The sequence below is a fragment of the Callorhinus ursinus genome, unplaced genomic scaffold (assembly GCF_003265705.2).
Source record: "Callorhinus ursinus isolate GAN/ISIS: 27379988/994484 unplaced genomic scaffold, GSC_fseal_2.0 scaffold93, whole genome shotgun sequence".
Lineage (NCBI taxonomy): Eukaryota > Metazoa > Chordata > Mammalia > Carnivora > Otariidae > Callorhinus > Callorhinus ursinus.
The window spans coordinates 323,940-337,261 of NW_027397155.1; the positions used below are offsets into that span (position 1 = coordinate 323,940).

The 13,322-nt window shown below is 38.0% G+C and overlaps 1 protein-coding gene across 1 annotated transcript in view; it reads left to right on the plus strand.

Moving 5' to 3' along the window:
- The window catches only part of NOX4 (NADPH oxidase 4), a 194,444-nt gene that overhangs the window by 25,802 nt on the left and 155,320 nt on the right, over window positions 1–13,322 (plus strand). Inside the window, exons 4-6 of the mRNA XM_025893954.2 lie at window positions 2,419–2,529; window positions 4,134–4,218; window positions 12,256–12,353. Of these exons, the coding sequence (XP_025749739.1) occupies window positions 2,419–2,529; window positions 4,134–4,218; window positions 12,256–12,353 (294 nt within the window). The remainder of the gene's footprint in view (window positions 1–2,418; window positions 2,530–4,133; window positions 4,219–12,255; window positions 12,354–13,322) is intronic.

The following is a 13,322-nucleotide window of genomic DNA, read 5'->3' on the forward strand; positions in this document are numbered from 1 at the left end:
CTTCCTTCCTTCCTTCCTTCCTTCCTTCCTTCCTTCCTTCCTTCCTTCCTTCCTTCCTTCCTTCCTTCCTTCCTTCCTTCCTTCCTTTTTCTTTCTTTTCTTTTTTTCTTTTCTTTGCTTTCCTTTCCTTTTTTCTTTCTTTCTTTCTCCCTTTCTTTCCTTTTCTTTCTTGACATTAGATTTCATCATATGAATTTGGGGGGGGACAGACATTCAGTCCATAAAAAGGAGTAAGCTATGTTTTAGTTGTATATACTCATCTAAAATATATTTATAGTTTTAAAATTACATATGGAATTCTCAATTATGTTTTAGAGACCTTGACAGGTAGGATTCTAAACGTGAAAGTAACACTGCCATCTAGTGACAACAAACTCGAATGAAGTTGGAAAAGTAGAGTAGCGGTTAAGCGCTCTAGGAATGGTAACACGAGTCAGAGTCACGGAGTGGACCTGGCCACATAACTTGGGGCGGTCCTTTGTTTTCAGTAAACATTTGAGGAAGCTGATTCTTACAATGGTCATGCATTAAGAGGGACTAAATAAAACAAATGCTCTACGCTGTAGGATGTTACCCATGTAGTAAGTAGATCACGTGGTTTCCTATGCTTGCGCCACTTGACTGCAATCTGTTTCCATGTTCTCACTCTCTCCATTGCTTCAGAATGAGGGAGTTTTGTACTCTGATAACCTAGTAAAGAGAAGTTTTCATCTTAGTTGAAAAAACTAAAACTAAAAAATTCAGGAACAAACCTACATGAGGGAATGAGTCCTTGGTAAAATTTCAGGGTAGATTTTATAGCACTGTTAAGGAAAAAGTGGTATGCCAAGATAAACTCCATCTATCCTAAGGGGAGACTTAAAGCCACTTTGAGTTGAATCACTATGTGATTTAATGTAAGCACAACAATAAAACACTTCCAGACACGATATATTGTTAGAAAATGAAGAATATAAGAATTTTCTTTAAATCATTGAACTACAAAAGAAAATTGGATAATTTATTTGTATCTCTTAAGTCCTACACTTATATGATAGATTTTAGCTGATAAATTTTAAGTGAATTATTGTCCTGGTACATTAAAATTGCAGATAAAAGTATCATCTAAAATCCCTTGAGCTAAAATTTTCTTATCATGTGCACATGCCAGATCAAAGAGATAACAATTACTCTATTTCTCTGGAGGCCTAAATAACAAAAATCCATCACTCTGAAATGATAATAACTTTGCTGAGTGAGGTGAGAATATTATATTTAACATTTTTTTAGATAGTCTAGAGGGGCTTATTTCTATTTGTCTAATTACTAGTATATTCATTGTAATATATCCCTAAGGTTTTCTAACTCATGGTGTATAAATAGCCTAACTGGAAATATTAATTACTTTTTATATACGTCAATGAAAATTATTGCTTTCCTGACATGACTTATTACCCTGTCTCCCCTTCAGGAACAATACTTCATGTACTGAGAACAACCATTTTGTAACAGAGTTGCTATTTTGCCAGGAGTTAAGTTGGAAATCTCAGGAGCATAAATAATTTTAAGATAAGAAAAGCATCTGATTTATACATATTTCTTAGTTGATATCCTTAAAATAAAGTCCTTTTATGTTTATTTTAGGACAAGAGTACAGATATGACCCCATCTCTTATTTTCATGTGATACACTATTTATATGAAGAATGTAGGTAGTACCAGACAATAGCAGATGACAGTCTAGCAGGAGTTTGATTTACAATTGGTTGCCAGAAAGTATGGCCTCAACACTGAGGGTTCTGATTCTTTGAAAAAAGCATTGCACAATGTGGTTATGATTATCTTTGTACGGGGCACAGCTGATCGGGATCCTTCCTAGTTTTGGGTCACAGAAGAACTCTGGAGGCACAATGCTTAAGGTAAAACCTGAAAGATGGATAGAGTCAGTAAGGTAAAAAGCTGAAAGGCAGGCAGACAATGCTTTGGAAGGGGGTTGTATGGTCAGAGGGTTCTAGAGAGAACACAAATGAAAAAGCTTTATTTGAAACTTTTGGCACCTTATCGGTGAAAAGAGGATTCAACTCCACCAGTGTGGAGGTGCCTTATAATACACCAAGGCTCTGGAGGGCCCCTTCATACCCATAACAGTATAGTGGGGGCACAACAAGAAATTTACTTCACACCAGAAAAATGTACTCAGCTGTTTATAACACTAGTGGAAATGAGGGGAGACTAAGTTATATGGCAGTGCAGAGCAGACAAAGACCAGTTAGTTTCTTTTAGGGGTTTTTGGTGAGAGGAAAGTAGACAGTTGTTCAAGAGTCTCGAAAAAGTTGGCATTTTGTCATGATCCTTCAAGGAGAAGCAGGGTGAAGTCTGCAGCAAGTTTGTAGTCTGTTTTTGCCTTGACTGTGTTTTGACTCTTGCCTCATTTGTTCAGCTAGGATTGTGTCTAAGCAGAGCCTCCGCATCTGTTCTTAACCTCAACTGCAGCCTTATCCTTTTACCCGTGTGCCGGACGCTCCTGGCTTACCTACGAGGATCCCAGAAGGTAAGAACAAAAAATCCTAGTCACAGATTCCAGGATAAAAAATCAAGTGGAACAGTGGCATGTTAGTACTACTGAGTTTTCATGGTCTGATCTTCTAATAGACTGATTTCTATCATCTGCTGTCAGCTACCAGATGATAGTAAAGACCATGTCACCTGTCAAGATGATCAGTGAGCTATTCTGCAATGCTAGATAGAGGCAGTGGATAATAGAAATGGCTATTAATAGTGATATCAGATGCTGGGTTACGCACTCCATGGATGTAAGTGTGAATCCTCACAATGATTCTGTAGGTCTTATAGATGAAGAACTGAGGCACAGAGAGGTTAAGTAACTTGACCAATGTCATGAGACTAGCAAAATGGCAGAGCTAAGATCAGTCCCAGTTCTGAGATTTTTCCACTATACTACTATGCCTCATTGAGAGCCTGTGTTTTCATTTTGTTAAGTCCAGGTGAGCAAACTAGAAACTAGAGCCCTGTGGACTTTCAGCAAAATATACAGTGACTACTGGTGTTGGTGGCGATTTATCTCCTTTTCAAATACATGCATGTTTTAAGCTATGTAATAGTCTTGGAGATGTCTTAAGATGTGATGTCATGTGTGATGTTGTAAAATGAAGGTTGTAAGGAAACAGTAAAGCACTTTGGAAATTAAAACTCAACAAATTATTTTTTGTCTTCAGTTATCCTGGTGTGTTTGTGTTTCTTTTCTTGTTGAAATAGTAAGGCATTCTTGGATCAATACTGATACTTTAAAAGAAGTTGTTAATATGAGGTCACTTTGATGTTCTGTGTGGTTCATATGAGCAGATTTACTGCAGTAAAACTTCTCAACCTTTTCATGTAATTATATTAGAAACTCTTTGCTTTTAATGCAGTAATTTGTGGAAATAACTCTTTCTCTAGGTTGCCTACCATTGTAAAATGCTAGGTTTTGATGCCTACGACTGGCTATTGGCTTGGTGTGAAAAAAGAGAAGATAAATGGCAGGAAATGAAAAGTGCCCACCTAAGTCTCTCAGTATTTAAATAAGTCTTAAAGAATGGTCCCCTGATGTGAAACATAAGTATTCAAAGATGCTTGACATTTTATTTTTTTATAAGATCAAGAAGGCATTTAAAACCATAGATGGAATTGCTTCATTTAAAAATCATCTTATTTTTTGACTACAAAAGGAAATCATATATATTGTACAGCTCAAACATTCCAGAAATATGTAAAGTAATCAGTGAAAGTTTCTCCTAATATTACTGTGCTGGAACAACCACAGATTACAGTTTGGGGTAAATGCCTTCAGATTTGCATAGAATGCCATTAATTTTAAACACCATAGGACTATAGTATAGTTTATGTGTTATCACTCTTTTACCTAGCCGTGTATCTGACACATCTTTCCATATCAATAATAAGTCTTCTCACATTCTCTGTAATGGTTTAGGTGTTCCACTGACTAGATATATCATAATTCATCTCACCAACTTTTAATTCCTAGGCCTCTGCCATATTTCTAAAACTTTGATATCATGAACAATGCTATAGTGAAAAACTTTGTACACATATCTTATTTCCTGCTTCATTTTCACCATACTGAATTTTATTTAGGTTCCAAGCAGGAGAACCAGAAGATTGTTGGATAAAAGCAGAACATTCCATATAACCTGTGGTGTGACTATATGTATTTTTTCAGGTGAGAAAACCAAAAGATATGAAAATATTATGTTAGAACACATTTTATAAATGATATTTTTGTTGTTCTGTAAATTATTTGCTGTCACCTACTTGTGATTTTCTCATCACATACCTTAATTTTCTCTTCCATGTGTTTAAAGAGAGTTGCCTAATCGTGCTATAGAAAATGAGCATGTCTTACACGTGTATATAGTTTTCACATTATAATGTATGAGAGTTGGCCCTGAAGCTGTTAATAATTGTTTCCTACAAGTAAATACTTTCATTTAGAAAGACTAAAAGAAATATAATAAAAATTTTTAAGGTTTAAAAATAAAGATATGATAGGACTTTAAATGCATACAAATTACAATGTGAAATGTACATTCATAGAATGTGATTCCATTTAAAAGTATATTTGATAAATGTTTCTTTGATATTAATACTTGGTATTAAATATCAAATGTTTGTGGAAATTTATCCTGTTCAGTTCCAGGTTAAAATATCAAGTGACTAAGGGTTCTAGAGGGGAGGGGGGTGGGGGGATGGGTTAGCCTGGTGATGGGTATTAAAGAGGGCACGTACTGCATGGAGCACTGGGTGTTATACGCAAACAATGAATCATGGAAGCTACATCAAAAACTAATGATGTAATGTATGGTGATTAACATAACATAATAAAAAAAAGAGAAAAAAAAGAAAAACAAATATCAAGTGAGAATCTTTTGGTTTTTAAAAGAGTCATTTTAAAATAAGTTTTTATCCTGAACATTTATGTGATATTTTTCAAATTTTGGAACAGAAAGTTATAAACATATTAATTAAACACTTGGACTTTGGAGGCAGGGTTGTGTAGGATCTATCCCCAACTGCCCTCCTACCTAACTATGTGACATAAGCTCTCTGGTCTTTGATTTGTTGTTGTTTTAATGATAAAGTGATTGACAGTAGCACCTGCCTCATGGTTTGAAGACTGAAATGAGATCGCCCATAGGAAGTTTTTAGGGTGAAATTAGTTATAATTTACAATCTCAGGTGTTAATTATCTCAGTGGCATAGCACCTGACATTTCCAACCTGTTTTGACACCAGGGACATTTGGTCTGGATATGTATGTATGACTATTTTGAATCAGACATGTTTTGGTGCAGCTACTATTAAGAGGTCATTAAGCTCTCTGCTTTTAAAAAGTTGCCAAGTACTGTCGAAACAGGCATCTGCACTGTTTTGTCCCTGGACAGCTTATTGGTGGGTCCCACATCTGCAGGCGAGAGATGGGGAGAGGCTCGGGTAGGATTAGGACTCCATACCACTCAAGAGGCTGGGGATAGAGTAAGAGTCCAGGATTAGATGAGGACCAAGGGTGTGGCTGGGGTCAGGGCTGGGTTAGAACAGAGGAAGTGAAAGGTCAGGAAAGCAGGAGGGCCCGGGAATGTGGACACATTTGTAACTTGGTTTGTTCTAAACTGCAGTTGTATCCAAATATTCTGGTTTAGTTGGAGAACAACGAAGAGACTGAGATCTTGTAGAGTCTTGCCATGAATGAACACGCATTCCAGACTGTTTGCATTCTGCCACTCACTAGTTGTCTAACCTTAGTTGGGTGACCTCTTCTAAATTTTGTTTTCTTCTCTGTGAAATAGGGATGTTTCTACCCACTTTAATGTTTTGTTGAGAGAATTAAATCAGAATATCTATTCAAAATAACTGGCCTGGCTTTCTCCCTGCTGCCCAAAATTAGAAGCCCCAATTTCTTTTGACCTGAAAGGTCATTTAAAGAAGGTGAATGTATCCCTTAAGGGTGTATCTCAGACAACTGATACCTAGAGCTTTTTTTCAGGAGAATTAAGAAAGAAGGAGCCACAAAGCATGTAGTTAACATACAAACCTTAATTTAAAATGAAAGGATTTTTTTAAACTTACACATTTCAGATATGATAAAGCTAGAGGACACAGACAGTTTTGCTTAAATAATGTTTTATGCTTATGCCATAGTCAAGTCTCACCTGGACAGCCTCTTAAAAATTTCCTTAGAACTCTCCCCTTGCTTGTTAGTTAACCAACTTCTAAATTCCTGTCCACTTTTTTATTTATTTATTTTTTACATTTTTAAAAATTTTATTATGTTATGTTAATCACCATACATTACATCATTAGCTTTTGATGTAGTGTTCCATGATTCATTGTTTGTGTATAACACCCAGTGCTCCATTCAGTACATGCCCTCTTTAATACTCATCACCAGGCTAACCCATCCCCGAACCCCCCCTCCCCTCTAGAACCCTCAGTTTGTTTCTCAGAGTCCATAGTCTCTCATGGTTGGTCTCCCCCTCCGATTTCCCCCCCCTTCATTTTTCCCTTCCTACTATTTTCTTTTATCTTAACATATAATGTATTATTTGTTTCAGAGGTACAGGTCTGTGATTCAACAGTCCTAGGCAATTCACAGCACTCACCATAGCACATACCCTCCCCAATGTCTATCACCCAGCCACCCCATCCTTCCCACCCCCCACCATTCCAGCAACCCTCAGTTTGTTTCCTGAGATTAAGAATTCTTCATATCAGTGAGATCATATGATACATGTCTTTCTCTGATTGACTAATTTCGCACAGCATAATACCCTCCAGTTCCATCCATGTCTTTGCAAATGGCAAGATTTCATTCCTTTTGATGGCTGCATAATATTCCATTGTGTGTGTGTGTGTGTGTGTGTGTGTGTGTGTGTGTGTGTGTGTGTGTATACCACCTCTTCTTTATCCATTCATCTGTCGATGGAAAGGTTGGCTCTTTCTATAGTTTGGCTATTGTGGACATTGCTGCTATAAACATCGGGGTGCATATACCCCTTCGGATCCCCCCACTTGTATCTTTGGGGTAAATACCCAGTAGTGCAATTGCTGGGTCATAGGGCAGCTCTATTTTCAACCTTTTGAGGAACCTCCATACTGTTTTCCAGAGTGGCTGCACCAGCTTGCATTCCCACCAACAGTGTAGGATGGTTCCCCTTTCTCCGCATCCTGCCAACATCTGTCAATTCCTGACTTGTTAATCTTAGCCATTCTGACTGGTGTGAGAGGGTATCTCACTGAGGTTTTGATTTGGATTTCCCTGATGCTGAGCGATGTTGAGCACCTTTTCATGTGTCTGTTGGCCATTTGGATGTCTTCTTTGGAAAAATATCTGTTCATGTCTTCTGCCCATTTCTTGATTGGATCATTTGTTCTTTGGGTGTTGAGTTTGATAAGTTCTTTATAGATTTTGCATTTTTTTAAAGATTTTTTAAATTTATTTGAGAGAGAGAGAATGAGAGGTAGAGAGCACGAGAGGGAAGAGGGTCAGAGGGAGAAGCAGATTCCCCACTGAGCAGGGAGCCCGATGCAGGACTTGATCCTGGGACTCCAGGATCATGACCTGAGCTGAAGGCAGTCGCTTAACCAACTGAGCCACCCAGGCGCCCAAAAGCTGTTTATCTTGATGAAGTCCCAATAGTTCATTTTTGCCCTTGCTTCCCTTGCCCTTGGTGATATCTCCAGGAAGAACTTGCTGTGGCTGAGATCAAAGAGGCTGCTGCCTATATTCTCCTTTAGGATTTTGAAGGACTCCTGCCTCACCTTTAGGTCTTTGAACCATTATGAGTCTATCTTTGTGTGTGGTGTAAGGAAATGATCCTGTTTCATTCTTCTGCATGTGGCTGTCCAATTTTCCCAACACCATTTGTTGAAGAGAATGTCTGTTTTCCATTGTATATTCTTTTCCTTTTTGTTGAAGATGAATTGACCATAGAGTTGAGGGTCCATTTCTGGGCTCTCTATTCTGTTCCATTGATCTATGTGTCTGTTTTTGGGCCAGTACCATACTGTCTTGATGATGACAGCTTTGTAATAGAGCTGGAAGTCCGGAATTGTGATGCCGCCAGCTTTGCTTTTCTTTTTCAATATTCCTCTGGCTATTTGGGGGTCTTTGCTGGTTCCATACAAATTGTAGGATTATTTGTTCCATTTCTTTGAAAAAAGTGGATGGTATTTTGATGGGGATTGCATTGAATGTGTAGGTTGCTCTAGGTAGCGTTGACATCTTCTCTATATTTGTTCTTCCAATCCATGAGCATGGAACGTTTTTCCCTTTCTTTGTGTCTTCCTTGATTTCTTTCATGTGTATTTTATAGTTTTCTGAGGATAGATTCTTTGCCTTTTGGTTAGATTTATTCCTAGGTATCTTATGGTTTCAGGTGCAATTGTAAATGGAGTCAACTCCTTAATTTCTCTTTCTTCTGTCTTGTTGTTGGTGTATAGGAATGCCACTGATTTCTGTGCATTGATTTTATATCCTGCCACTTTACTGAATTCCTGTATAAGTTCTAGCAGTTTTGGGGTGGAGTCTTTTGGGTTTTCCACATACAGTATCATATCATCTGCAAACAGTGAGAGTTTGTCTTCTTCTTTGCTGATTTGGATGCCTTTTAATTTTATTGTCTGATTGCTATGGCTAGGACTTCTAATACTATGTTGAAGAGCAGTGGTGATAGTGGATATCCCTGCCATGTTCCTGACCTTAGAGGGGAAGCTCTCAGTTTTTCCTCATTGAGAATGATATTCGCTGTCAGTTTTTCATAGATGGCTTTTATGATATTGAGGTATGTACCCTCTATGCCTATACTCTGAAGAGTTTTGATCAAGAAAGGATGCTGTACTTTGTCAAATGCTTTTTCTGCATCTATTGAAAAGATCATATGGCTCTTGTTCTTTCTTTTACTAATGTATTGTATCACATTGATTGATTTGCGGATGTTGAACCAACCTTGCAGCCCAGGGATAAATCCCACTTGGTCGTGGTGAAGAATCCTTTTAATGTACTGTTGGATCCTATTGGCTAGTATTTTGGTGAGAATTTTTGCATCCATGTTCATCAAGGATATTGGTCTGTAATTCTCCTTTTTGATGGGGTCTTTGTCTGGTATTGGGATCAAGGTAATGGTGGCCTCATAAAATGAGTTTGGAATTTTTCTTTCCATTTCTATTTTTTTGGAACAGTTTCAGAAGAATAGGTATTAATTCTTCTTTAAATGTTTGGTAGAATTCCCCTGGGAAGCCATCTGGCCCTGGGCTTTTGTTTGTTGGGAGATTTTTGATGACTGCTTCAGTTTCCTTAGTGGTTATAAGTCTGTTGAGGTTTTCTCTTTCTTCCTGGTTCAATTTTGGTAGTTGATACATCTCTAGGAATGCATCCATTTTTTCCAGATTGTCTAATTTGCTGGCATAGAGTTGCTCATAAGATGTTCTTATAATTGTTTGTATTTCTTTGGTGTTGTTTGTGTTCTCTCCTCTTTCATTCATGATTTTATTTATTTGGGTCATTTATCTTTTCTTTTCGATAAGTCTGGCCAGGGATTTATCACTCTTGTTAAATCTTTCAAAGAACCAGCTCCTAGTTTCGTTGATCTGTTCTACTGTTCTTTTGGTTTCTAGTTCATTGATTTCTGCTCTGATCTTTATGATTTCTCTTCTCCTGCTGGGTTTAGGCTTTATTTGCTGTTCTTGCTCCAGCTCCTTTAGGTGTAGGGTTAGGTTGTGTATTTGAGACCTTTCTTGTTTCTTGAGAAAGGCTTGTATTGCTATATACTTTCCTCTCAGGACTGCCTTTGCTGTATCCTAAAGATTTTGAAGAGTTGTGGTTTCATTTTCATTGGTTTCCATGAATTTTTTTAATTCTTCTTTAATTTCCTTGTTGACCCATTCATTCTTTAGTAGGATGCTCTTTAGCCTCTATGTATTTGAGTTCTTTCCGACTTTCCTCTTGAGTTCTAGTTTCAAAGCACTGTGTTCTGAAAAGATGCAAGGAATAATCCTAGTCTTTTGGTACCAGTTGAGACCTGATTTGTGACCTAGGATGTGATCTATTCTGGAGAATGTTCCATGGGCACTAGAGAAGAATGTGTATTCTGTTGCTTTGGGATGGAATGTTCTGAATCTATCTGTGAAGTCCATTTGGTGCAGTGTGTCATTTATAGTCTTTATTTCCTTGTTGATCTTTTGCTTAGATGATCTGTCCATTTCAATGAAGGGGTGTTAAAATCCCTCACTATTATTGTATTTTTGTTGATGTGTTTCTTTGTTTTTGTTATTAATTGGCTTCTATTATTGGCTGTTCTGATGTTAGCGGCATAGATATTTACTGTTGTTAGATCTTCTTGTTGGATAGACCCTTTAAGTAGGATATAGTGTCCTTCCTCATCTCTTATTACAGTCTTTGTTTTAAAATCTTATTTGTCTGATATAAGGATTGCCACCCTAGCTTTCTTTTGGTGTCCATTAGTATGGTAAATTGTTTTCCACCCCCGCACTTTCAGTCTGGGGGTGTCTTTGGGTCTAAAATGAGTCTCTTGCAGACAGCGTATCGATAGGTCTTGTTTTTTTATCCAATCTGTTAGCCTGTGTCTTTTGATTGGGGCATTTAGCCCATTTACATTCAGGGTAACTATCGGAAGATATGAATTTAGTGCCATCGTATTGCCTGTAAGGTGACTGTTACTGTATATTGTCTGTGTTCCTTTCTGGTCTAAGTTACTTTTAGGCTCTCTTTTTGCTTAGAGGACCCCTTTCAATATTTCTTGTAGGGCTGGTTTTGTGTTTGCAAATTCTTTTATTTTTGTTTGTCCTGGCAGCGTTTTATCTCGCCTTCTATTTTCAATGATAGCCTAGCTGGGTACAATATTCTTGGCTGCATATTTTTCTCATTTTGTGCTCTGAATATATCATGCCAGTCCTTTCTGGCCTGCCAGGTTTCTATGAATAGGTCTGTTGCCAATCTAATATTTCTACCATTGTAGGTTACAGATATCTTTTCCCGAGCTACTTTCTTCTGTCCACCTTTTATTAGACGTTTTTCCTTCCTCTAATTTGATTCTGGCAGGAGCTTATCAATCCTTTAAACAAACTTGAAGTTAGTTAGCATTCTAGTCCTTCTCTTGCTTCTATTTGTGTTTGTGAGTCCTTCAGAACTCTTTGTGTATCTACAGCTCATGTGCTAGGTTGGAGAGAACCATGAGGTTTTCCAGTTTCTACACTAGTTTTCTGTTGAATAACTACACACCCTGTATTGGTATAGACTGTAATGGTTCACTAACCAGTTTCAGGTCACTAATCTCATTAAGTCTCCTTTTTCTGTCATTGTCATTTTACAAAGAGCTAACCTGGGGTGTTGGTAATCATGCAGTGTGGCCAAAAAACCAGATTTCCAATTAATTATCTGTCGTCCTTTCTAGTACATTGTAATGTACTTTTAATCTGAACCTTATTTCACCTATGAGAAGACATTCTCGTCCAATGTACAAGTTCATTTGCTCCTTCCTTGTCCAGCCTCCTCAAGATAATTTTCCTTTTTCCTAGCTGTGCCAAAATGAATTTGTCTTCAACTCTATTAATTTCCTAATGCTTCCACCTTCTGTGTGAGCTCCGCTTTGGTTGAGCTCTCTGTTTACTGTGCCAGTGTGGGTAGATTATTAAATGGTAATTATTATTTTCCTGAATTTTTAATCCCAATGAAGTGATTACCAAGACTTTTGCTATGGGGTTTAGGAAATTTAGGAAATTCCTTCTTGAATTTATGGATTGTGAGAAATTTTACCTGGCTAAAAGTCTTTCAGTGGGCCTATATTTTAGGTTGAGTGGCAGTGAAAGATACAAGGCCTATAACAGATTTGGAGATAGAGGAGAGGTGAAAAATGTAGAAAAACTCAAATATCTAGGAGCTGCTTAAATAAATAAATACATGGGCATATTGTCACACACTCACATGTGTTGTTTCCTAACCCTGACTTGCTAGGGGTATTTTATTCTAGCCTTTGAAAATTCAGTTTCTTTACATGATTTCTTATACTCAGCTCTCTATAATCAAGACTTGTTATGTCTTTAAAATTTCCCTTTGCAATTTAATATTTTAGTGCTCAGATAGCTGTCAAAGTTTGACCCTGTGTTAGCTTAGGGAGAGGAAAGGAGTCCTCTTCACGGAGTGTATATGGAAATCCCACTGATTTGTGCCCCGTGTGATTCTGCAGGTGTGCATGTGGCTGCCCATCTGGTGAATGCCCTCAACTTCTCAGTGAACTACAGTGAGGATTTCGCGGAACTGAATGCAGCAAGATACCGAGATGAGGTGGGTGGTCTTTGTCTTCTCATTCTTTCACTTGTCATGAGCTGACTAATGAAGGTCTGTGATTTTCACGGAAAATTTGTACCTTGCTGCTCCTTTTGAGTGCTTTTGAGATGCAGTTGTCAGGTTGAGTTTTGTTCCTTTTCAATAGAAAGTATAGGTAATTACTGTTTCACAGTCTCTCCTGCTGAAAATGGGAGTTCGAGAGTGTCAACTTTTTATATTCTGCAGCATTAGGATGGCTGCCACTCAGGCCGGCCTTCTGCCTCCCAGCAGTGTTGCCTGGTTCCCATCCAGTGGAGACTATCCAGTGTTTTTACAGGGCACAAGTTTTTTTTTTAATAAGTCAGATACTGCACTTGGCTGGGGGGGAAGGGCAGAAAAACGGGTTGATTCTTTGAGGATCCTGGATCATCTGTTTATTTGACTTAAAAAATATTATGTGTTTTAATGGTTACTCTGCTTTGTTTTAATCCTTGAAATAGGTGACCTTGAGTTCAGTTTTGTAGCAGACAGTGTCTGACTTGGGGCTGCTTTTCTCCATGGGAAGCCACCCATGAGATGAAATTATATGTGCAGGGTGCTGGGCGAGAGCCCGATGAACACATATACAGCCCTGATTAGCTCTCTGTTGCTCAGGACTTCATCCTGTCCTCAGTCTGCCTTTCCTTCACTCCAAGACTGCATCAAAATCAAACTGCTAGGTGTGGAATTGGATCACCCTGCCCTGTTCTGCTAAGTCTGGCAGTGACTTCGTAAGATTGTTCTCCCATCGTCCCCAACTCCATCTTCTCTTCCACGTTATCACCGGAGTTATTGAGATTAATACTGCTATGATTGTGTGCTTGATCTCCTTCCCAGAACAAAGCAAAGGGAAAACTGACAACGAACACAGAAACAAATCACAAAGCCAAAATAGCAAGCAGTCTTTGATAAGTCCTTTGACGAGATGCTAGTATTCTTAAAAACGCT